The following is a 25,312-nucleotide window of genomic DNA, read 5'->3' as shown; positions in this document are numbered from 1 at the left end:
CCCTAAAGTGGTACAGATTAATATATTATCAGTCAATGTACCTCCCCCAAAAAATCAACAAACACATCCAATGAAGAAACCTGTAAAAAGAGACATTTACAAACATTCAATACATTACTTACCATTAGAAGCGGTGGCCCTCCGACTCCCGGGGAAACAGGAAGCTCACGTACCTTGAAGGCCTCCAACAGCATCCGATGCCATCCGCCATGAAGATCCGGATCAGGTACCCAAATCTTCTTTTTTCTTTCTTTAATCACCTTCTTCTATCTTCATCTGTCACTATTTCTTGATCTTCTTTATCTTCTATCTTCATCTGTCAATCCAAAAAACCCCATGGTAAATCCCAACCGATGTTGCCTCGTCGTCTTCTTGGGCTCAAATGAGGCGTCACGGCCTTAAATAGGGCTTGTGACGTCACATTTAGCCTCAAAATGGTTAACAGCCACCTGATTGGCTGTTAAAACCATGTTCCGACTTTAAAAAAATTTTTTTACATGACGTCACTTAAAGGGAATGATGGCAGCCAATCAGAATGGCTGTGCTTCATTTGCCTTTAAGATGACTTCACTAAATCCAAGATGGCCGGTGTCACATGGTATTTCAGCCAGAGTGTGGAATTGGTTCCCACGATCTGATTGGCTGAAATACCATGTGACGCCGGCTTCGTGACGTCATCTTAAAGGCAAATGAAGCACAGCCATGCTGATTGGCTGGCATCATTCTCTTTAAGTGACGTCATGTAAAAAAAAAAAGTCGGAACATGGTTTTAACAGGCCCTATTTAAGGCCGTGACGCCTCATTTGAGCCCAAGAAGACGACGAGACAACAACGGTTGGGATTTACCATGGGGTTTTTTGGATTGACAGATGAAGATAGAAGATAAAGAAGATCAAGAAATAGTGACAGATGAAGATAGAAGAAGGTGATTAAAGAAAGAAAAAAGAAGATTTGGGTACCTGATCCGGATCTTCATGGCGGATGGCATCGGATGCTGTTGGAGGCCTTCAAGGTACGTGAGCTTCCTGTTACCCCGGGAGTCGGAGGGCCACCGCTTCTAATGGTAAGTAACATATTGAATGTTTGTAAATGTCTCTTTTTACAGGTTTTTTCATTGGATGTGTTTGTTGATTTTTTGGGGGAGGCACATTGACTGATAATATATTAATCTGTACCACTTTAGGGTACAGATGAATACATTATTATGACAATATTTGGGGGGCATTTGTGGCTTGGTATTGCTGTTGGTTGTTTTAATTTCAATTTCTTATGTGGATGTAATTGTTTGTTTTTTTCCTGCTTAATGTAATAAAATGTTTGCGATTGGTGTTCGTTTGTAGTTAATGTTGTATTATGTTGGCTAATGCGTTTTATGGTTATTTCAGATATTGTTTGAATGTATTTCTTTGTCTTTTAATATTTACATTCATTAATGTTGTAGTAATTCATTGGTTTGATTGGTTAGTGTTACTATTCATTTTGAGTTGGTTTAGGAATTAATTGGTTTCATTGGTTAATGGTTTAATTCAGCGTTTCCCAAATGGTGGGTCGCGACCCGGCACCGGGCCACGGCACCAAAATTGCCGGGTCGCAGCGAGGCTGGCCGCGCGGTGTCTCCCGTCCCCCCGGCTCAAGTTAAAAAACAATGGCGGCGATTCCCCCCGCGGTCCCGCGCGCTTGCGCAGGGCAAGCAGGGCCCGCTCCCTTCCTCCCCCCCGCTCCCAACGTGGGACGGAGGAGGAAGTACCAGCTCCTCTGCGGCCCGCACGTTACATGGGGGAGGGTGGAAGTACAAGCTCCTACTGCGGCCCGCTTCCCCCCGCGGCCAGCTTCCCGAGCTCACCTCCCATGGCATCCCCTCCCGAGCCCACCTCCCGTGCCCCCAAGCCCACCTCCCGTCCCGGGCAGCAGGGGATATCGGGGGCAGCAGGGGAAAGCGTCCGGCGGCAAGGTAAGTCACCCCACCCAGTCACTGCCTCCCACCCAAGTGTCCCTGGCCCCCAAGTGTGTCCCTGGCCCCCTCCCACCCACCCACCCAAGTGTCCCTGTCCCCCTAAAGTGTCCCTGGCCCCCTAAGTGTCCCTGGCCCTCTCCCTCCCACCCACCCGTGTCCCTGGCCCCCTATCTCCCACCCACCCAAGTGTCCCTGGCCCCCTCCCTCCCACCCACCCAAGTGTCCCTGGCCCCCTCCCTCCCACCCACCCATGTGTCCCTGGCCCCGTCCCTCCCACCCACCCAAGTGTCCCTGGCCCTCTCCTTCCCACCCACCCAAGTGTCCCTGGCCCCCTCCCTCCCACCCACCCAAGTGTCCATGGCCCGCTCCCTCCCACACACCAAAGTGTCTCTGGCCCGCTCCCTCCCACCCACCCAAGTGTCCATGGCCCGCTCCCTCCCACCCACCCAAGTGTCCCTGGCCCCTTCCCACCCACCCAAGTGTCCCTGGCCCCCTCCCACCCACCCAAGTGTCCCTGGCCCCCTCCCACCCACCCAAGTGTCCCTGGCCCCCTCCCACCCACCCAAGTGTCCCTGGCCCCCTCCCACCCACCCAAGTGTCCCTGCCCCCTCCCACCCACCCAAGTGTCCCTGGCCCCCTCCCACCCACCCAAGTGTCCCTGGCCCCCTCCCACCCACCCAAGTGTCCCTGGCCCCCTCCCACCCACCCAAGTGTCCCTGGCCCCCTCCCACCCACCCAAGTGTCCCTGCCCCCTCCCACCCACCCAAGTGTCCCTGCCCCCCTCCCTAAGTGTCCCTGCCCCCTCCCACCCAAGTGTCCCTGGCCCACTCCCTAAGTGTCCCTGGCCCCCTCCCTAGCCAAAGTGTCCCTGGCCCCCTCCCTCCCACCCAAGTGTCCCTGGCCCCCTCCCCTCCAGTCACTCACATCCGTCGTTGCCTGTAATTCACTGTTTGTGTCTGTGTGCGTATAGGGGAGAGCGAGTGTGTGTGTGTGTATCAGTGTCTGTGTGTGTGTATCTGTATCAGTGTGTCTGTGTGTGAATCAGTGTCTGTGTGTATCAGTATCAGTGTAAGTGTGTGTGTATCAGTGTCTCTGTGTGTGTATCAGTGTTTGTGTGTGTGTGTAGCAGTGTCTCTGTGTGTGTAGCAGTGTCTCTGTGTGTGTAGCAGTGTCTCTGTGTGTGTATCAGTGTGTGTGTGTATCAGTGTGTGTGTGTAGCAGTGTCTGTTTGGCTGTGTGTGTGTCAGTGGCTGCGTGTGTGTGTATCAGTGTGTGTGTCAGTGGCTGCGTGTGTCAGTGGCTGTGTGTGTGTATCAGTGGCTGTGTGTGTGTGTATCAGCGGCTGTGTGTGTGTCTGTGTGTGTATCAGTGGCTGCGTGTGTGTCTGTGCAAGCCCTATAGGCCAGTATAGGCGATAAAATTTTTAGTGGGTCACGAAAAAGAAGTTAAAAAATAACCGGGTCACGGAAAAAAGTTTGGGAAACCCTGGTTTAATTAATTAATTGTTGATGTTGTTATTGCTTGTATTCATTGGATTAGCTGGCTACTGTTTTTATTTACTTTATTTAGGTATGCTAATTCAGTGTTTAATAATGGGCAAATAATCTATTATCCATATCTGGATAATAGTAATTTTGCACATTATTGTACTGTATAGGTTAGGGCGGAGGTTTTTTTTTGGGGGGGGGGGGGGGGGGTCGTGTATTGATGTTTGTTAAATCTTTTTTTTTTTTTTGTTTCATTCTTTTTTATTGAGATTTTACAGGGAGAAGCTTACATGATAAAATATCACAGATCTAGGTAGAGGGTGTAAGATCGACACAACACATGGCTATATGCCGAGTGGAAGAGGCATAGCTTGAGTGATTTCAGTAGAAGCGTTGTTAAATCTTTTTTTAATATACATGTGTTTCATAGTGTAGATGTGCAGGGGGTCTCCGGAGCTGACCCGCGTTGGTTTTATGTCCAGGGACCCCCTGCTTCCCGAGATACAGGCACCTTTATGGGGTGCCGGTATCCCCTGCAGTTTCAAGCTTCCGCGTCAGGTGACCGGGACATTTAAATTCTGCAGGGGATACCGGCACCCCATAACGGGGCCTGTATCTCCTGAAGTAGGGGGTCCTCGGACCTGAAACCAATGCGGTTCAGCTCTTGAGACCCCCTGCTCATGTACACTATTATTAAAATGTATTTATTTAGTGTACGATCGCCTGTAACAGCCTTGCATGGAGATGGCAAATCTCCATGCAAATGTTACATGCGGCTTTTTTTTCCTATCAGCTAGCGCAGCGGTGCGCAAACTGTGGGGCGCGACCCCCAGGGGGGGGTGCGACACTGCCGACGGGGGGCGCGGGGTTTACAGAGGCCCCGCGCGCTTCCCGAAGGCACTTAAATTAAGTGCCGGGGGAGCTGCAGGGCCTCTGTAAACCTAACTTACCGTGGCTCCGGCGGCTTCCTCCCTGCGGCACCATGGCAACGCGGCGTCAAAATGACGCTGCGAGGTCATGTGACGTCACGTTGCTATGGCAACGTGACGTCATTACGCCGGAGCGTGGGTAAGTTGGGGTTGGGGGGGGGCGCGGGAGCGAGGGGACAGCCGTCAGGGGGGCGCAGGGAAAAAAGTTTGCGCCCCCCTGAGCTAGCGTATGTGAAGTTTAAGAACGCTAGCAGGGGGGAAAAAAGCAACACGTACGCTGTGGGTGTTTTGAGCAGGTACATTAAAAAATGGGCTCAAGGCCTTAGTGAATCGCGTCCCCGGCCTCACTTTTTAACGGACGTGCTTTTTTTGAACATCAGAACGCAAACCCATTGAGCTTAGTGCATAGCCCCCTGTGTCTGTTATTATTATTATTATTATTATTATTAGCAGCAGTAGAAGTAGACTCTAAGCACATTCCCGAGGACCCACACTACAACCTGACCTGGTGATTCAACAGGAATATCACTGGGGGGTTCATGCAAATCCCTGGATTCCAAGCCCGGGAATGCATTATAAATGATTTGCAATGCGATTGTGAAATCTCCGGCCATATAACATACAAAGCGACTCTGTTGCCGTGGGAACGACACAAATTGCATTTGAATGCAGGACACGAATTCTCCTTCTGTGATTAATGATTGCCTAATTCCTTCCTTTAATTGTACATTTACTTTCAACACAACACACATTCATGTGATAGCACGTCATCTGCGCTTCTCACACCTTGCAGAATAAGGGCCTTTACTGTCTCGGTTGCATTGTATTGGTCCTGAATACAAAGGTGCCACATGAATTAAATTACATTGTATTTGTCCGTGCACTGAAGAAGTGATACTTGTGCAGGGTTTGTTTTAGTCACTTCTTCAGTGCGCGGACAAATACAATGTACCCGAATTAATGTTGCACCTTTGTATTCAGGACCAATACAATGCAACAGAGATAGTAATGTACTTTTGTATGGTGCGCTGATACAAAATACCTGAAAGGTAATGTGCTATTATACTCCGAGCAAATACAGTATAATATACCTGAATGGTAATGTGCTATTATACTCAGGGCAAATACAGTCCTACTGAGATGGTAACATACCTTTGTATGTTGAATAATTACAATATATACCTTGTGATTTTTGAGATCCACAAATTAGCAAAAATAAAAGTGTTTAATTATACAATGTTGATACAAAAATGACCAATGTGTTGGTCCGAATGGAGATTATATTGAGGACAAATGCTGTATAATGTGTTTGAGGTGGTTATGTTCCTTTGTAATCCACTTTGCAATATGTTGTTGGCAGGAAAAAGATTAAGCAATAGCTCATATTGGTTAGAAGAAACATGTTTGAATCCTAGTATTTATGCGATTAGTTTCCAGAGGAAATGATAACTAGAAAAAATAATGGAAGGGATTTAATAAAAAAAGGGATAGGATCCCCGAGGACAAGCAAATATACAGAGCAATAAATGTCTGGCCCCATAGGGATTTAAAAATATATATGAAATGTTTCAAATTGCATTCACTGCAACTTTACACACGTATATACGTACAGGGGAAGAGGTGAGAACGCCAGCTAACTGGTTCTTAGAGATTCCCTTACTCTTAGCAACTTGATAATTTACCTGGAATGTACTAATATCAAATCCGTTTTGGCCCAGACTTTTCTTATACTCTGTATGCAGTAATCTGAAGTTTATGGCATATTTCCTTAACATAGTTACATTGGTAGTGGTGTGTCTTTGATCCCGGCTGCTGATAGCTGCTCACATTTTCAGGGTTGGAGAGGAATTTTTGGCTTTGCTTTGCTGCAGTCCGTGACGTTTACCTTCAGAAAGGAACCGTTCAAGAACCCAGTGACGCATGCTATGTTGAAGAGGTTCATGTATCCTCTTGGCATGGTCAGCTCTTACCTGCATGGCTGTTTCTGTGGTGACCTGGGGCAGACCTCAAGCGATTGGGACAGGCTATCATTCCCCTACAAATCCTTTAAGTGTTACATTTAAATGACAGTCCACTACTAATATACACTTTTATATATATGATGCTTTACCCACTTATAACCTTACAATAATGCCTGCTCTCCTGTGTCTTTTCTGGAGGAAAACTTCATGAACTCCCTGGTAGCTTGTATACTTTGTTCACCAGAGCCAACCAATAATGCCACAGGTGGGTTACCTGTGTGACCATTATTCCTGAGGGTCAAAGGTCCGGTCCCTGGGGTGCTGTATCCCACGGGGTGTATGGGTGTTAGGGACTGGTCGAGTGAAACGTTGACAGTCTGGATGTTCACTGGAGACTGGGAACTCCCCCCGCAGTCTGGGAAAATATCAGGCCATTGGTCCTGCCCATGGGGACCTGCCAAAGAGAATAGACCTGTGTAAGATCACTGATCATAGAGTGGTGACATTAGGATAGTGAGTTGCAAACTGTGTTCCATGGAAGGCCAGAGGTTACCAGGCTATACTTTGTTGCTATATATATGTATATATATATATATATACACATATATACACACATATATATATATATTTATATATATATATATTATAGCTAAAGTATTTACATGTATTTAGATTTAGATTTAGGATTAGAGATGGGCAATTTTGGGGGATGGATTGGGATCCACCAAGGATCGTCCGGTTCCTTTGGTCCGCAGATCAATCTCAAAAAGGGCGATTTGCCTTTTACGTATTTTTTTTTATCATTGACAATCCAATCCGTGGATTGTATCCAATGGCGTTTTTTAATTAATCCGCACGGATTGAAACGGGCACAATCCGTCGCCAGATTTTACACCACGGAACGGATTCCGAATGGAAAGCACGGGAATTTGTGCGGAACGGATTTTGACCGTTTCTTCCCAGTCCGTGTGGGATAAATGGGATTGGGGTTCCACAGTCACATGTTCAAATACATTCAGGAATTATCGTTGTGGTCCATCAGGAACTGGACACGCGCAGGAGAGGTTAAGGTCAGAAAGTTTACTTGAAGCATCTGTTAGAAATTAAAAATGCGTCCCCCGTCCCAATCTTATAGCAGGAGGGTGTGACTGTCACTTTCTGGGCACTTCCTGTGACTGTCTCCAGCTGCCTAAACATGAATGGTACCCCTGCTGCATCATATCACTGTCAGCAAGGGAGTGAATATGGGAGTTAAGTTGCAACTCTCGTTAACGGCAGATACACCACTTTGTAAAGCATGATTTATATGCTGGTTTGCAATAAAGTGAAGGCATTTAGGCCCCCCACCTGAAAAAAATATTGTTAAGAGAACAATAGCACAAACGTACCTCAAAGTATCGCTCAAGGAAAAGAGAAGGGGGAAGATACTTTCAGAGATCAATCAACAACTAAAATAGGGGTTAAGTATTTTGCACCTCCAAACCAAAATCTAGATTGCCGATTGGGGTACCCGGGGAAGTACTGAGAGAGGATCCTACAGGCTTTCATTTTATGACCACCAAATTTTGCTTTCGAAGATTCATTCGGACTGAGCCACTGATTGAGCCACCTGTGCTGAAGACGGAATATCCTAGAAACCTTACCTGTTGATGGCCCTTGAGGACTGGAATTGGCAGCCCCTGGTGTAAACCTGTAACTTGCTAAAGCCTCACATTTTGAATCTCTGCAGGATCCAATTTGCATGGCAATGAAGCCTTTTCCTATGGTAATTCATTCACTTCCAGGAAACAATGTCTTCATAACAAAGCCGTGTGCCCCCTTTTCCTGTATGGACTCGCTCACCCTACTCCTGACCCTGAGCTGACATCTCCTTGCACCAATGTACCCAGAAAGTCAAATCTCTGCTCACTCATAAGAAAGAAAATATATCAATGTGAAACATACTATATAACTCTTTTTATGCCAGAGACAAACCTTGACTCATGGCTAATGTCCCACACACAGAATCAATCCTACCAGTGACTGCCATCTACTGCACTTATTCCCTCCCCTGCTGTCTCTGTCAGCAGGCCCTAGGCACTTGCGTGTGTGTCCGCCCCTTCTCTGCCGCCCTCTTGCTTCTTTGGAAACCCAGCGTCAAATGACGCTGCGGACGTCACCATCGTGACGTCGTATGGCGGCACTTTGCTGTGGAAACGCGACGTCATGATGTCACTTGACACTGGGATTCCCAAGAAGCAGGAGCGAGGCAGAGAGGGGGCGGCTGACACAGGCAAGTGCCTTCCCATTGGGTCCGATAGGCCCGAGACTGCGGCAAAATTATTTCGGCTCCCCCAAAATGTTGCGGCCGTAGGCCTGGGCCTAACGGGAAATCTGACACTGTCTGTAAGTCGCCCATCATACCACTTAGATTGTAAGCTCTCCGGGGCAGGGATTTCCTTTCCTACTGCCTGATCGTATATGTTGCACTTATTGTAATATAATTCCCTGTACTGTATTGTCTCTCTTGCAAAGCGCTAAGTACAGCTGTGGGGGTTATATAAATAAAGATATACATACATACTGTACAGAGGGGCTTCATTTGACAGCAAAAAGGTTATTCCGCAATCGCCCCCTTTTCATTCCATTTTATTTTTTCTGACCTTGCAGGACCTCAGGAGAGAATTCTGAACCTGGCCAAAAGCCAGTAATAAAGTGAGGATCCACAGCAGCTTGGGGGCAGAATAGATGCTATCACTTTCTATGTTGCTGCATTTTATTAAGTAGGAATAAATATCCAGGCACTCCGATGGTCTTGGATCCTGTTCAAATAAATATATATATATTTTGTCTACACCAAAACCATTGTCTGGATATTTTTTCCTACAGTCTAGAAGTTCCGCTTGAATACTTGATTCAGGAGCACCCTTGCAGGACTTCAGTGTTGTGGGTGCTCCCTATACAGCGCCTACATTTTATTAATGCTCATTGGTTAATGTTCTCAAACCCAACTCCAAATATTGTTTCTTGCAGCGAAGCTAAGGGGTCCCATCTAGAGATTTGCGCTGTGCGGCGGAGGGGTTTTCTCACCATAACGGGCATGGTGCCTGGCTAGATGAAACTATCCAAAATGCAGGCGCAACATTTTTTTTTTTTTTTAACATTTTTATTTCAAATTTCGCTTCCTCGTTAAAATGTTTCACCAAGCCGCAAAGGGCTAATAATGTCGTGAAATTAGATTCGATTTTGCAATTTTGTGCGTTTCCAGAGAAATATCGACAGGCAGGGAGCGAAACATGGTTTATGGATACTATTTGTAGTCACAGCATTGAGAGAATCTAGAACAGGAGTGGCCAACTCCAGTCCTCAAGGGCCGTCTTCGTCTGTGCTGAAGCAGGGATATCCTTAAAACTTGACCAGCTGGTGGCCCTTGAGGACTGGAGTTGGCCACCCCTGATCCAGTGCCGTCTTAACGCATGGGCACGTTGGGCAGTTGCCCGGGGGCCCCACGAGCATAGGGGCCCCATGCTAATCTATGCCTGGTTCCTAACCTTGGTGTACATTTCAAACATCTCTCGTCCCATCTGAGAAACAACGGCAATAATTAGCGACATTCCTGACAAACACACCATTCGCAACTTTTTTTGGCGTACATTTTTGGATTTGTTGGCAAGCGTCGCCGAATATTAGCATTTTGCCAAAATATTAAAAGTCAAAAGTTCAAAGTCACCTGTCCCTTTATGTCACGATGGACCCAGCTTATTACGACTTTTAATTACCGGGATCATTGATTGAGCAAGCAGAGAGATAAAAATAAATTGCGTTTATTCACCTAATGAACGCACCTAATAACTATGTTACACAACAATACAGCAAAAAGACACACTTACTTTGGAAACTGGGATAACAAAACGAATCTTTCCTAATTGCAAACACACAGCTAACTATTCTAGGCTACCACTCCGTCCTTTAGCCTCTGGCTGTTGCGTTCCTCCACTCGTTCCTCTGAACGCCTCTGGAGGAAGTCTCACACTCTCGCAGACTTCCTTCACTACAAATTTATGCTATCCTGTTTAAACTCTGCCCTCTCGCAAGCTAAACAAGCCTATTTTTCTGCACTAATCAACATGCACAAGTCTAACCCACGCCGACTGTTCTCTGTCTTTGATACTCTACTCAAACCACCCTCAGCTGCCTCTCCTTCCTCCATCTCCGCTCAGGACTTTGCTGACTATTTTAAGGAAAAGGTGGAATCCATACGGCAGAACATCCCCTCTGTTTCTTCCTCCCATCCTACACCTCTTCCTAACTCTCCTCCTGCCTTCCTTGACTCTTTTTCCACTGTCTCAGAGGAGGATGCGTCGCTGTTGATCGCCTCCTCTCCCTCTACCACTTGCCCTCTTGACCCCATTCCCTCCCATCTCCTAAAACCTCTAGCTCCTACTATAATCCCTACGCTCACACACATTTTTAACTCCTCCCTCTGCTCTGGAACCTTTCCATCCTCCTTCAAACATGCAACAGTCATACCATTACTCAAGAACAACAAGCTTGACCCTACCTGTCTTTCTAATTATCCACCTGTCTCCCTCCTGCCTTTTGCCTCTAAACTCCTTGAACGTCTTGTATTCTCTCGCTTGCTCCATTTTCTCAACACCTATTCTCTCCTAGACCCTCTACAATCTGGCTTCCGCTCTGCTCACTCCACCGAAACAGCCCTCACTAAAATAACTGACGACCTCCATGCTGCCAAAGACAGAGGTCATTACACTCTGCTCATATTACTCGACCTCTCTGCAGCATTTGACACAGTGGACCACCCTCTTCTCCTCCACATTCTCCATACTCTAGGTATTCGGAACAAAGCTCTATCCTGGATCTCATCCTACCTCTCCCATCGTACTTTCAGTGTCTCTTCTGCTAACACCTCCTCCTCCTCTATTGATCTCTCTGTGGGGGTACCCCAGGGCTCTGTCCTGGGACCTCTTCTCTTTTCTCTGTACACAATCTCTCTAGGTGACCTAATAACATCTTTTGGGTTTAATTATCACCTCTATGCCGACGACACACAAATATACTTTTCAACACCTGTCCTTACACCTGCTGTACAAACCAAAGTTTCTGAATGTCTCTCTGCTATATCATCCTGGATGGTCCTCCGCCGCCTTAAACTCAACATGGCTAAAACAGAGCTCCTCATACTTCCTCCCAAACCTGGCCCTACTACCTCCTTCCACATTACTGTTGGAACTACGATCATTCACCCAGTAGCCCAAGCACGCTGCCTAGGGGTCACACTCGACTCCTCTCTCACATTCGCCCCTCACATTCAAAACATTTCTAAAACTTGTCGCTTTTTCCTCCGCAATATAACAAAGATACGCCCTTTCCTCTGTTGCTCGACTGCTAAAACTCTGACTCAGGCCCTCATTCTCTCCCGTCTTGATTACTGTAACCTCCTGCTGTCCGGCCTTCCTGCCTCTCACCTGTCTCCCCTACAATCTATCCTAAACGCTGCTGCCAGAATCACTCTACTCTTTCCTAGATCTGTCTCAGCATCTCCCCTCATGAAATCCCTCTCCTGGCTTCCGATCAAATCCCGCATCTCACATTCCATTCTTCTCCTCACTTTTAAAGCTTTACACTCTTCTGCCCCTCCTTACATCTCATCCCTAATTTCTCGTTATGCACCATCCAGACTCTTGCGTTCTTCTCAAGGATGTCTTCTTTCCACCCCCTTTGTATCTAAAGCCCTTTCCTGCCTTAAACCTTTCTCACTTTCTGCCCCACACCTCTGGAATGCCCTTCCCCTCAGTACCCGACTAGCACCCTCTCTATCCACCTTTAAGACCCACCTTAAGACACACTTGCTTAAAGAAGCATATGAATAGCACTGTGGATATTCTGAACACGATACATAAAGCTTGGCCCCCTGCAGACGCACTTACCAGAACTCCCTCCTACTGTCTCTGTACGTTCTACCTACCAATTAGACTGTAAGCTCCTCGGGGCAGGGACTCCTCTTCCGAAATGTTACTTTTATGTCTAAAGCACTTATTCCCATGATCTGTTATTTATATTATCTGTTATTTATTTGATTACCCCATGTATTACTACTGTGAAGCGCTATGTACATTAATGGCGCTATATAAATAAAGACATACAATACAATACAATACAATACTTATCCTCTGAGAAATTTAGACGATTTACTAAGAGCTCGAACTTCTCCAATGGGACTGAATCTCAGGTGAATCACACAAGATGGAACTAATGGACTCATGAAAACCTTAGATGGAACTCTTAGGCCTCGGGCATGGTCAGCCATGCTGAGGCGCGCTGCCGCTCGGCAGTGAGCCCCTGCAGCCGCAATGAGAGTGGCTTTAGTGTTAGCAAAATTTTAAATTCAAGCGCTCAAGGGAGCGCAGGGCCGGTCACGTGAGCGGTTCGCCCAATGAGGGCGAACCAGCTCTGCGACGTCACAAGCTCCGCGACGTCACAAGCCACCCACCCTCGACACGCCCCCCGACACGCCCCCGGACGGCACGCGGACCAAGGCCAGGGAAAGCACCCGATTTTCCTCAGCCTCCGCGCGCCTCAGCACGGCTGCCGTCCTATGGACGCAGCCTTAGAACTGATGTATCTTGAGCGGGGTTCAAATCTGTGATGGTGATGAAACTCCTCTTCACCCCCACCCCCTCCTTCTTGATGTTACAGCAGAGAACACCTTCCCCGTGGCCTGCACCAGCTTATAATACCTTCAAAACCCTACCTGGGTAATGGGGAACCAATCTTGGCTTGGCGGCCAAATTCTGCCCTATTGCAGGATTGCCAGTAGTCTTGGTAAACGGGCAACAAGCTTCACCCACGTCCCCCCTGCTTAGCATGCCTGGCCAAACCCCCTTTGCTCAGCGACAGAATATCTGGTTCTGGTCAAAGAATCCCCCCAGTTGCTGGCCAGCTGTTTAACCCCTTTGAAGCTGTAACTTTTGTATACATCCTGGAGGGCATCTCCCCAGGATACCTTGAAAGCCAGGCCTTTAGGAATGGTGGGCCATAACCTAGCAGGGTGAATCTTTTAATGTATCCTGTCCCCTGCCTGTCATGTAAATCCCCCCCACCTCACATAACTGTAACCTACACAAGGGCCATGCCCGTTTATGCATTTACACACATGGTACTATTAATAAAATCATAACAGTCTACATTTCTCTCTCCTAATCGTTTGCATACATCAAATTAGAGCATTAGGACATTCCTTCAAACATATCAAGCTTGGGGGATGGATAAAACCCCCATTCTCTTTTCCCTTATTCAATAACATTGTTACCATACTTCATACATTATATGATTTTCCCCCCGAACACTATTTTAATCAAACAAACCTCCGTCTTATACATGGCTGGAGTGTGGGGATATACATTAACACCTTGTGTCCCATTTTTACCTTTTCCTGCTCTGTGCTGAAGCAGGGCGTCCCAGCACCTCTGAAAACGGTAAAACACAAACGGCAATTGTCTCATATTTTGCACACAGTCACAGTAATGCATATACAATGCCCGGGCCCAAGAGCTGACACTCGAGGACCCCACAACACGGGTCAGGGGTAACCAAGTGGGCTTGACCTTTATTATAAGCCTGGTTCTCCCTTCGCCCGCCACACTTTACATACCGCCGTTTATTGAAATGTAGGCAGATTTGGGCAAAAATGGTGTAGCACCGGTCTTATTTTGGTCCCATAGACCCCCCTCGCTGAGTGCCGAGCGGTCGTGGGTGCCGCCGGAGGCAGCGACGGACCCGCCGGCACAACGCGAGGGTGGGGGCCGGAGCAGGGAGCGCTCCGAGTCCCCGGAGTCTCGGTGGCGTACCCGGCTAGCGGAGGCCGCCATGACAGGTTGCGCGAACGTGCGTGTGATCGCGCATGCGTAGGAACAGCCCGGGAGTTGTTGCGGCAGCCATCAGGGACTCGCGCATGCGCAAGGCAATTGCGCACCTCTGCGGGACTACAGTTCCCAGGAGGCTTAGGGCCATGTCCCCCAGGTGTCTGCAAGCGGCCAATGGGAGCGCGAGGTTACTGGGAGAGCCGAAAGAGATACATTTCGCAGGCTTAGGCAACGGCAGTTGGAGCTGGGAGCAGGAAGGGGAAGGAGGGGTGTAGGGAGCGAGTGGCTCCTACACCAGGTAAGGTAGTTCCCCAGATCCCAGGCAGGCCCCAATCCCCACCAGGGTAGGGGGTAAGTACTGAGGGACAGCCCCTAGGTTAGGGACCCTGCCCTTAGCAGAGTGTGGAGTGTGTAGTCTTGTCAGTGTCACGGCTGTCAGTGCTGTGTGCGCTGACAAGTAGGCACAGTGTGTGTGTGCAGCACGGTTGCTGCAGGTACCCGGTTGAGTGCAGTGCGGTTGCTGCAGGTACAGTGTGAGTGCAGTGTGTTTGCTGCAGGTGTTAGGTTGAGTTAGTCAGAGGGGATCCGGGAGGTGAAGCGAAGAGGTAGAGTGGGTGCAGGGGGTAAGTGACCCACCTGCATAGGACAGGCTACCCCGTAGGCCCCTAGGAGTGTTCCCTGAAGTCACCGAAGGTTGCTGTGCTGCAGGGACGCCCATAGTGGTAGCGAGCATCACCCCTTACTGTGTAGACAGCTAGGGACATAGGGACAAGCGTGCGGAGCAGGTTTGCTGGCGAGCCTTTTGGGACCAGACGGCTGGACATTGAGACCCAGGAGGCAGGCCGCTGATTCGTCTGACCCTTTGCGAAGTTGTTGCCGGTCACCGCCGTGACCGGAAGGTATTATAACATCAAGTGCACCAACACCGGTCAACAGGCGCTGATCCCGCCTTAGGCGTAACTCTTTAGGGACACTGAGCAAGTGGCTAAAGAACTGAGCCTATACCAATATTACTATACATGGACACGGTGTGTGGGGCACGCGGTGAGGGGACGGAGACGTTACTCCTGATGAGTGGGTGAGCCACTAAGGTTATACCGTTAGAGTATAAGTGTATATGTTGTGTTATTTTTACCGTGCATTATTATAGTAAAACCAGTTACAATCATAAGGTGTTGTATGTTTCTTGCCCAGGGGAATCTTACATCATGGGGATCCTGGGTAAGTGGAGGCGCTGCGCTAAGTAAGTGTATAAGTGTTACCCCAGGCTCCCAGCTAGCGGAGGCTCAGATCTCCTGGAGCCGCAGGTGTTGTACAGTGACCAGTAGTTCCTTTGGGAGGGTTCAGAAAAAGGGCTACATTTGGAGGCGCTGCTGAGATATCAGACCCGGGGTAATTTTTTTCTCAAATTGTGCTATTTTTGTTCCACCATGTTTGTTAAGCCCTCAAGGCAGGAGAGCCCATGTGCTGACTAGCGCGCGGGAAAATGTTGCAAACAGTTATCCAGGACTGGCAGGAAAACCCGAGCCCCGCCCCCACCACTTGAGGGGCGCAGAGCCAAGCCAGGACCATTCCTTCATAGAATGTACCCCATTCCCGCTTTTCCCCAAGTGGAGAGTGTATTAGGAACTGCAGTCAGCAGATTCTGTTCTTCATAATATTGTATTGTATTGTATGTCTTTATTTATATAGCACCATTAATGTACATAGCGCTTCACAGCAGTAATACACGTGGTAATCAAATAAATAACAGATAATATAAATAACAGATCATGCGAATAAGCGCTTTAGACATAAAAGTAACATAAGGAAGAGGAGTCCCTGCCCCGAGGAGCTTACAGTCTAATAGAACCAATAGAACCATAAGATGCAGTGAATCACACCCTCAAGTGTTTGGAGCCTGGCTATCAGAGACTGGGAAGCTACCCTTTTTCTTGTGTCCGTGTATACAAAATTAATTGAACCTGCCTGCTGGTATGATCTATGACCCCAACCTGCTGCTACTAGACTACAAGGAGGTGTTCATAGAAGGGATAAGGCTAAGGCCCCGCTCCCAGAGTCAGCGCACCCGCACTGCTGACAGGCAGTGCGCTGAGATACACAGACCGCGATATGCGGTCTGTAGGGAGTGGGAGCCGGAGCAGGAGGTGGGCGGGAGTGGGAGGTTTGACAGGGAGGGGGGGCGTGGCTTGAGCGGAGGGACCCGCTACTCTCCCCCCCTCCCTCCACGGACTGCAGGAGGGAGCTGCTACTCTCCCCCCCCTCCCTCCACGGACTGCAGGAGGGAGCTGCTACTCACCCCCCCCCCCCTCCCTCCACGGGCTGCAGGAGGGACCCGCTACTCTCCCCCCCCCCCTCCCTCCACGGACTGCAGGAGGGAGCTGCTACTCACCCCCCCCCCCCCCTCCCTCCACGGACTCGGGCTGGAGCTGCTACACACACACGCAGGCACTCATACATACACACATACACACACACAGGCAGGCAGGCACTCATACACACACACACGCGCGCACACACATGCAGGCACTCAGGCACTCACACACACACACACACAGACAGAGGCAGGCACTCACGCACTCAGGCACACACATACACACACAGACACAGACAGGCACGCACGCACTCAGACACACACACAGAGAGGCACTCACGCTGCTTTCACTCCACACTCCTCCCCGCTCCCCGAAGCCTCTCCTCCTCCCGAAGCCTCCCCTCCCCATTGGCTCACAGCCACACCACGTGACGCGTCAACGCTAGGAAACACCATTCTCTTGTGTCTCCTAGAGGCTGACGCACCACAGCGTGTAGTCAGCTGTGCCGCCAGGGGGGACCGGGACCGGCTCGCGAGGATTCCCCTGCTGGTGGGGAACTCGCGACATGGCCGCCCGCGCCAACGAGCACAGCGGGACCGAGGCCTAAGGTGTCTGCACAACACTTGTGTTAACTGTGACTTCCCAGGTGGTGAAATGACTTGGGTACCTGGATGTACCTGCTGCGGAGTACAGTTTCCAGAGCCAGTGTTGCTGGAGACTCCGGAACCCACCAAGGAAGAAGCAGTCGACTGCAAGGCCGGATCAGGCAGTGCAGGTAATCAAGCTACCTACCTCCCGGAAGTTTCGGAGGGCTCGTGCCCTCTAACCGTGATTCCAGAGTCGGTTCTAGAGCCGGAACCAGAAGAGAAAGATGTGATTGGCCTCTACACACAGAAGGGGGGTATCACCTGCTCTGACTTTCACCCCCAGCTGTATAGAGTCATACAGACTCCAAAGGCAGGCTTGCCACTGGTAGTGTGCCCATGTGTAGTAGAAGGCTGGAATGTGACTGGTGGCTGGACTGACGTGTCATCTACGTTACCACTAACGCTCGCGACAGCAGTGGTAGATGGGGAAGGATGTCTGCACTGCTGCCTGAGCGGATGTGATTTCCCCGTTGGTGAATTGACCCGAAGGCCCATGTGTCCCGACTGTGAGGTGCAGTTCCTGAAACCCAGACTGCCGCAGCCTACGTAACCAGCAGAGGAAGAAGAGGAGGAGCCTAATCTCTCTACTGAAGTGAGTTATGCTGGTAATCAGTCTGTCCTAATTCCAGAGGCCTCAGGGGACCCGTGTGTCCCAACCAATGTTGCAGACTCGGTTCCAGACCCTCTCAAAGGGGACATCCTTGTGCTAGAGCAGATGGCGGAACCTGGGGAGAAAGAGGCGCCGGATGTCTCTACCCCAGCGGTCAACGCTGCTGCTAGTCCACCTACCTCAGCTATGGAGGTTGTGGAGGGCCCGTGTGCCCAAATGGACATTCTAGACTCAGGTCCCGAGACGGCGCCGCTAAAGACAGAGTCACAGATGTCGGAACTCCAGATGTCGGTTCCAGACCCGGTTCCTGAGCAGGAACCACAGAGCCCAGAACCTCAGATTCCGGAATCACAGGGTAAGGTGTCTATATCCCCATCCTCTTTTGGTGATTCCAGCGATCAACCACTTGTGGTGATGCGCCTGCCGGCGGACCACTCCTGCAAAGTCACCGAGCCAACTATCTCGGCGGATGCAGAGCCTGCTGTGGGTCCGTGTGCCCTACTGTGGCCAGTCCGGTCTTCCACGACGGTACCAGCGGTTCCAGGCTTGGAATCAGTACCTGCCAATGACAACAGGGGTGAGTTGACTGCCCCAGGGGTGTCGGGTGTGAGCTCCCCTGTGATTGTGGAGCTTGGTGGCTTCAAAGGTAGGGTCACCTGGGCGATGAGCTCACCTCGTCATCGCGTCCTGGTGGAGGTGTCTCCCCTAGAAGATCTCTGCAGACCAAGGAGCAGATTTGACCTCATTAAGGTATCCGGTATAACGGCCAGGAGCGACGCTTACTCCTGCGCGAGGAATCTCCAAGCTTTTCCTTCTCAAGACACGGGCCTGCATGTAGACAGTGTGCTGTCCACAGAGGATGTTACCGTTAAAGGGATTGCTGGAGCGGACAAAGACTGTGCTGTGACCGCTCTGGTAGTTGTTGCCTCTTCCACGCGTACGATGGAGCGTTTAGTTCGCCATGTGGTGGACCGAGGAAAGAGACTGAACCTCCCTGTCTCCCGCGAGACTGAAGCGGAGGATCCGGCAAGGGTCCATACCCAGGACCCCTTACTATTTTTTCTGCAAGGGGGAGGTGATGGTTTGGCGGTAGAGACTGTAACACCCGATCTTGAGTTCCAAAAGACTCACAGGAGTCGAAGTGGGATACCCTCACCCAATCAGTTAGGGGCACTCCATTATGAGACTCAGCTGGCCTCGGGTATCCACGTCATTATGTTGGGTACCGGTGAACAAATGCATGTTGTGTGTGGAATATCGTTTGCAATGCATTTTTCATTATATAACCCCCTGTTGCATGTTTGCTACCCAAGCGAGGTCGTTGGGATTCTGCGAGGGCGAGAATGTAGCCCAGGTCTTATTTTGGTTCCAGAGACCCCCCTCGCTGAGTGCCGAGCGGTCGCGGGTGCCGCCGGAGAGGCAGCAACGGACCTGCCGGCACAACGCGAGGGTGGGGGACGGAGCAGGGAGCGCTCAGAGTCCCCGGAGTCTCGGTGGCGTACCCGGCTAGCTGGGGCCGCCATGGCTGGTTGTGCACACATGCGTGTGATCGCGCATGCGCAGGAACAGCCCAGGACTTGTTGCGGCGGCCATCAGCGACTCGCGCATGCGCAAGGCAAGTGCGCACGCGGCCCCAATTTATTAGCAGGCTCTGCGGGACTACAGTTCCCAGGAGGCTTAGGGCCATGTCCCCCAGGTGTCTGCAAGCGGCCAATGGGAGCGCGAGGTTACTGGGAGAACCGAAAGAGATACATTTCGCGGGCTTAGGCAACGGCAGTTGGAGCTGGGAGCAGGAAGGGGAAGGAAGGGTGTAGGGAGCGAGTAGCTCCTGCACCAGGTAAGGTAGTTCCCCAGATCCCAGGCAGGCCCCAATCCCCACCAGGGTAGGGGTAAGTGCTGAGGGACGGCCCCTAGGTTAGGGACCCTGCCCTTAGCAGAGTGTGGAGTGTGTATTCTTGTCAGTGTCACGGCTGTCAGTGCTGTGTGCGCTGACAAGTAGGCACAGTGTGTGTGTGTGCAGAACGGTTGCTGCAGGTACCCGGTTGAGTGCAGTGCGGTTGCTGCAGGTACAGTGTGAGTGCAGTGTGTTTGCTGCAGGTGTTTGCTGCAGGTCCGCTGAGCTGTGCGGACGCTTCGCACTGAGCCCCTGCATCCTCAATGAGGATGCCTTGAGAGGGGGCTCACGCGAGCGTCCGCAGGCGTGCGGAGGCGCTGGATTTTTCAGCCGTCAGTCAAGCTGTTTTTCAGCGCGCTGTCGGCTGAAAACATCCAATGAGCGCGGAGCAGCGTCAACGTCACGGCGCCGTGACGTCGGTGCGTCACAGGCGATTGGCCCAGCAACGTCACTGCCCCGCCTCCCTCAGTCTCCCCCAGCCTCCGATCGCGCCCGCTGGCTCGCCTGCATGGGCATAAAATCGCGCAGATTTCAGCAGGCGAGCCTCAGCGTTAGCGCGGTTCGGAACTCCTCACCCCTCCATGACCCCAGCCTTAGTCAGAGGGGATCCGGGAGGTGAAGCGAAGAGGTAGAGTGGGTGCAGGGGGTCAGTGACCCACCTGCATAGGACAGGCTACCCCGTAGGCCCCTAGGAGTGTTCCCTGAAGTCACCGAAGGTTGCTGTGCTGCAGGGACGCCCATAGTGGTAGCGAGTATCACCCCGTACTATGTAGACAGCTAGGGACAAAGGGACAAGCGTGCGGAGCAGGTTTACTGGCGAGCCTTTTGGGACCAGACGGCTGAACATTGAGACCCAGGAGGCAGGCCGCTGATTCGTCTGACCCTTTGCAAAGTTGTTGCCGGTCACCGCCGTGACCGGAAGGTATTATAACATCAAGTGCACCAACACCGGTCAACAGGCGCTGATCCCGCCTTAGGCGTAACTCTTTAGGGACACTGAGCGAGTGACTAAAGAACTGAGCCTATACCAATATTACTATACATGGACACGGTGTGTGGGGCACGCGGTGAGGGGACAGAGACGTTACTCCTGATGAGTGGGCGAGTCACTAAGGTTATACCGTTAGAGTATAAGTGTATATGTTGTGTTATTGCTACCGTGCATTATTATAGTAAAACCAGTTACAATCATAAGGTGATGTTTGTTTCTTGCCCAGGGGAATCTTACATCACGGGGATCCTGGGTAAGTGGAGGCGCTGCGCTAAGTAAGTGTATAAGTGTTACCCCAGGCTCCCAGCTAGCGGAGGCTCAGATCTCCTTCAGCCGCAGGTGTTGTACAGTGACCAGTAGTTCCTTTGGGAGGGTTCAGAAAAAGGGCTACAATGGCAAAGTAATTTTGAAGACATTCACGTATCTAAAGCATTAACTGAAAAAATGATCTGAATCTTACCTGCATACTCCCACGGTGAGCCTGAAAGAAAGGAAGAGATCATTAATATAATAATAATACCTATAATCAGTGTTCGACAAACCTATACATTTGCACGCCCCGGGCGAGTAGATTTAACATCGTGGCGAGCTCCTATTGGCTCAAGCAGCACACGTGTGGTTTTTGTTCGGCGAGTAGATTTTTTGGTGATTTGTCGACCATTGCCTATAATATTAATCTCAACATGATTACCATCCGGCACAAATATACTTTGCCGTGTGTGTATGTGTGTGTATATATATATATTAGCTGATATACCCGGCGTTGCCCGGGATGTCAATCCGTAATAGGTAGTATTATTTATAAATAGAGGAACAGTACGTTGACTATTTGGTGGAAAGGTGGTATAATGATGTTGAAAAGAAACATGGAAGAAAATGTAATACGATGTTTAAAAATGGTTTATTGTAAACACACTACAGTACAATGTATATTTTGGTGACATAAGTGATGTAAAAATGTGAGGTGTGTGTCCCGCTAGGGTGTGAGTGTGTGTGAGGCGGCGGGTGGGTGTTCAGTACGGGTGGCGGGTGGGTAGTGAGTGCTGGCTGTAGGTGGGGATCCCGCTAGCATGTGAGCGGGTGTGAGGCGGCGGGTGTCTGGTGAGTGCGGGCGGTGGCTGGTCAGTGATGTCGGTGCGCAGGGGTGTGAGTGCGGCGGGTGGGTGTGAGGCGGGAGGCGCCGGGTGGGTGGTGAGTGAGTGCAGCGGCTGGTCAGTGATGTTGGTGCGTAGGAGTGGGAGGCGGCAGGTGTGTGTCGAGTGTGTCGGGTGGGTGAGAGGCAGCGGGTGTGTGGCCGGTGGGTGAGAGGCGGCAGTTGTCTGTTGAGTGCGGGTGGCGGCTGTGGGGCGCAGAGGTGTGAGGCGGCGGGTGGGTGAAAGGCAGAGGTGGGAGGCGGCGGGAGTGTGGGCAGCAGGTGGGTGAAAGGCGGGAGGGCGGCAGGAGTGTGGGCGGCTAGTGGGTGAAAGTCAGAGGCGGGAGTGCGGCGGGGGTGAAAGGCAGAGGTGGGAGGGCGGGCGGTGGGTGAAAGGCAGAGGCGGGAGGGCGGGCGGCGGATGAAAGGCAGAGGCAGAAAGGCGGAAAGGTAAGCGGCCGGTGGGTGAAAGGCAGAGGCGGAAGGGTGGGGGGTGGGTGGGTGAAAGGCAGGGGCGGGAGGGTGGGGAAGGCAGGGCGGGAGGGTGGGGAAGGCAGGGCTGGGAGGGGGGGGAATGCAGGGGTGGGAGGGGCGGGAGGGGTGGGGGAAGAGCTGGGGGGATGCAAAAACAGAGCTAAGGTGGAGGCTAAAACGGAGCTGGGGGGGCAAAAACAGAGCTGGGGGGGCCAAAAATGGAGCTTGGCGGGGGGGGGGGGGGCAAAAACGGAGTTGGAGGGGCAAAAACGGAGCTGGGGGAGCAAAAACTGAGCTGGGGGGCAAAAACGGGCCTGGGGGTGGCAAAAAAGAGCTGGGGGGGGCAAAAACAGGGCTGGGGGGGGGGAAATACTCACACGTCTCAGTTAAGCCCCCCCCCCCAGCAGCAACAGCCACCACCACCAACACCAGGGAGCATTTCCTCACCTCAGGCGACAGCAGCAGCGGTGTGGCCGGGGGTTAGGGAGCCCTGGGCGGGCGGGCGGACCGACGGACCAATCAAATGGTCTACAGGGACTCACAAACAACATTTTCAGTTTAATATATATAGATAGATATTGAAAAAAGGCAAAATAAGGTCCGCAAAATTAATTATCAACAATAGTAAAAATGGTGTCAAATGAGTGCTGCCGTAATGTAATGGATGTACACACCACCAATAATATACAAAAAAGACAAAATACAAAAGGCGCAAATCAGAGACAACAGCTGGTTAAATGTCTTAACACCTGCGGGAAAAATATGTAGCCTATCCATATAAGCATCCAGGATGAGATATGATCTATAAAAGAGAAAAATGCCAATATAGTGAAGTACGTTTTATCATATAAATAAAGCGCAAGAAAAATGGCTACTTACAATGTAGCTGAAATAAACAGTGTGTGTGTGTATATATGTGTGTGTGTGTGTGTGTGTATGTGTATATATATATATATATATATATATATATATATATACAAAAACTGAAGCTGGGTGCACACAAAAAAGGAACTATACTCATACACATAGGAATAAATACTTATCAGAAATCCAGGTGCTGGCAGATAGACAGGGAGCACCGGCCAGTCTGTGGGATATACAAAAGATAGAATCCGCAGCACACTCAAAATGAAAAGTTGTTTAGTCCACGATATACATCAGGCAGTCACAGAAACTCTAGCAGAGCTCTGCTAGAGTTTCTGTGACTGCCTGATGTATATTGTGGATTAAACAACTTTTCATTTTGAGTGTGCTGCGGATTCTATTTTTTTGTGTGTATATATATATAATGTAAATATACTGTATGCTCATTTGCATGTCTTAGGCAGGTCTGCAACCCCGCCTTTCACCATTATCACCCAGCACAAAGCACTAACACTGCAGCAAGGGATTCTGGGAAATGACATGCAAATGAGCTCACAGTGCCACTTTTTGCTTCAAAAACCATTTTATACATGGTTCCCTATAGGTTTTTGAAGCAAAAAGTGGCACTGTGTGCTCATTTGCATGTCATTTCCCAGAATCCCTTGCTGCAGTGGGTTGCAGACCTGCCTAAGACATGCAAATGAGCATACAGTATATTTACATTTGCTATATGCTTTGCTGTGGAGGGTTTTTGTCACTTTTTTTACTCACCATAACTTAACTCATATATATATATAGCCTATAGGGAACCATGTTAAAAATGGTTATTGAGGCAAAAAGTGACACTGTGTGCTCATTTGCATGTCATTTCCCAGAATCCCTTGCTGCAGTGGAAGTGCTGTATGCTGGGTGATAATGGGGAAAGGCGGGGTTGCAGACCTGCCTAAGACATGCAGATGAGCATACAGCTATATTTGCATATATATATATATATATATATATATATATATATATATTGCGTGTGTGTGATCCTGCAAATATAAGACTACGGGGTTAATTCTATATACACCAAAGGGACCTACTGATCATCTAGCTATTAGATGATTCTTTTTTAATGATGGAAAAAAATTTGAATTTTTTTTTAAATTTGATTTTTTGGAAAAATGTATGTGTTTCTCGACCATTATATAGATATAATTGATCATAGTGGCACCCCACTAGAAATGGTGTACTACACAGGTTCATTAGCTGCCAAGAAATTGGGTATAACAGAGATTAATAGCAGGCACACCAGGAATGCAAAAGTGTTAAAAGTGTATGAGTAAGGTCAATCTTTCCGCTCTCCAAGGAGACTTTTTCAAATCTCCTTGGAGAGATGAAATGTTGACCTTAGTAATAAACTTTTTGCAAGTTTGCCTAAGTCCTGATGTGCCTGTAATAAATAAATAAATATATATATATTTCCAATAAAGAATATCACTTGTGAGCACATTCACATGTCTTAGACAGGTCTGCACCCCTGCCTTTCAACCACTATCACCTAGCATACAGTGTTCCCACTGCAGCAAGGGATTCTGGGAAATGACGTGCAAATGAGCACACAATGTGTCACCTTTTGCCTGGAATATCCATTCACATGGAGCCCATTTAAGCTGATGCATCGCCGTTCACACAGCTTTTAAGCACAGCATGGGACTAGCAAAGCAAGTACAAACCACTCACGGACATGTTTCAACCTTGATGGGTATCATCAGTGTGAGGTTGGTTTATACTTGCTTTGAAATATTTGTAGGCTGGGTAGGTTTACCATTACATTTTAAATTATGGTGGGTGAAAAAGGCAACAAAAAACCTTTGCTAGTCCCATGCTGTGCTTAAAAGCTGTGTGAACGGCGATGCATCAGCTTAAATGTGTATGGATATTCCAGGCAAAAGGTGACACATTGTGTGCTCATTTGCATGATATTTCCCAGAATGCCTTGCTGCAGTGGGAGCACTGTATGCTAGGTGATAATGGTGAAAGGCAGGGTTGCAGACCTGTCTAAGACATGTGAATGTGCTCACAAGTGATATTTTTGATATATAAATATAACAAAGACACAACTAAATAATTAAAACAACAATGTAAGGATGAGACTTTCTTGGAAAGTGTATTACGAAGGTTCAACCCAGAATTCAAATCAAATGTTGAAT

General features: G+C 49.5%; 1 protein-coding gene across 7 annotated transcripts in view; it reads right to left on the bottom strand.

Annotated features, from left to right (window-relative positions):
• CA14 (carbonic anhydrase 14) overlaps nucleotides 1-25,312 on the bottom strand; it is a 93,571-nt gene that overhangs the window by 21,978 nt on the left and 46,281 nt on the right. For 4 of the 7 annotated variants that reach the window (XM_075607719.1, XM_075607718.1, XM_075607722.1 and 1 more), the window contains 4 exons: nucleotides 23,006-23,058; nucleotides 21,111-21,131; nucleotides 17,301-17,354; nucleotides 6,606-6,785 (listed from right to left, as the gene is read on the bottom strand). In XM_075607719.1, the coding sequence (XP_075463834.1) occupies nucleotides 6,606-6,785; nucleotides 17,301-17,354; nucleotides 21,111-21,131; nucleotides 23,006-23,058 (308 nt within the window). The remainder of the gene's footprint in view (nucleotides 1-6,605; nucleotides 6,786-17,300; nucleotides 17,355-21,110; nucleotides 21,132-23,005; nucleotides 23,059-25,312) is intronic. The other 3 variants (XM_075607720.1, XM_075607721.1, XM_075607723.1) reach the window with 3 other exon arrangements.

The sequence above is a fragment of the Ascaphus truei genome, chromosome 7 (genome assembly GCF_040206685.1).
Source record: "Ascaphus truei isolate aAscTru1 chromosome 7, aAscTru1.hap1, whole genome shotgun sequence".
NCBI classification, from domain to species: Eukaryota; Metazoa; Chordata; class Amphibia; order Anura; family Ascaphidae; genus Ascaphus; species Ascaphus truei.
The sequence above is the reverse complement of the archived record's forward strand: the minus strand, read 5'-3'. Positions and strand labels throughout refer to the sequence as shown.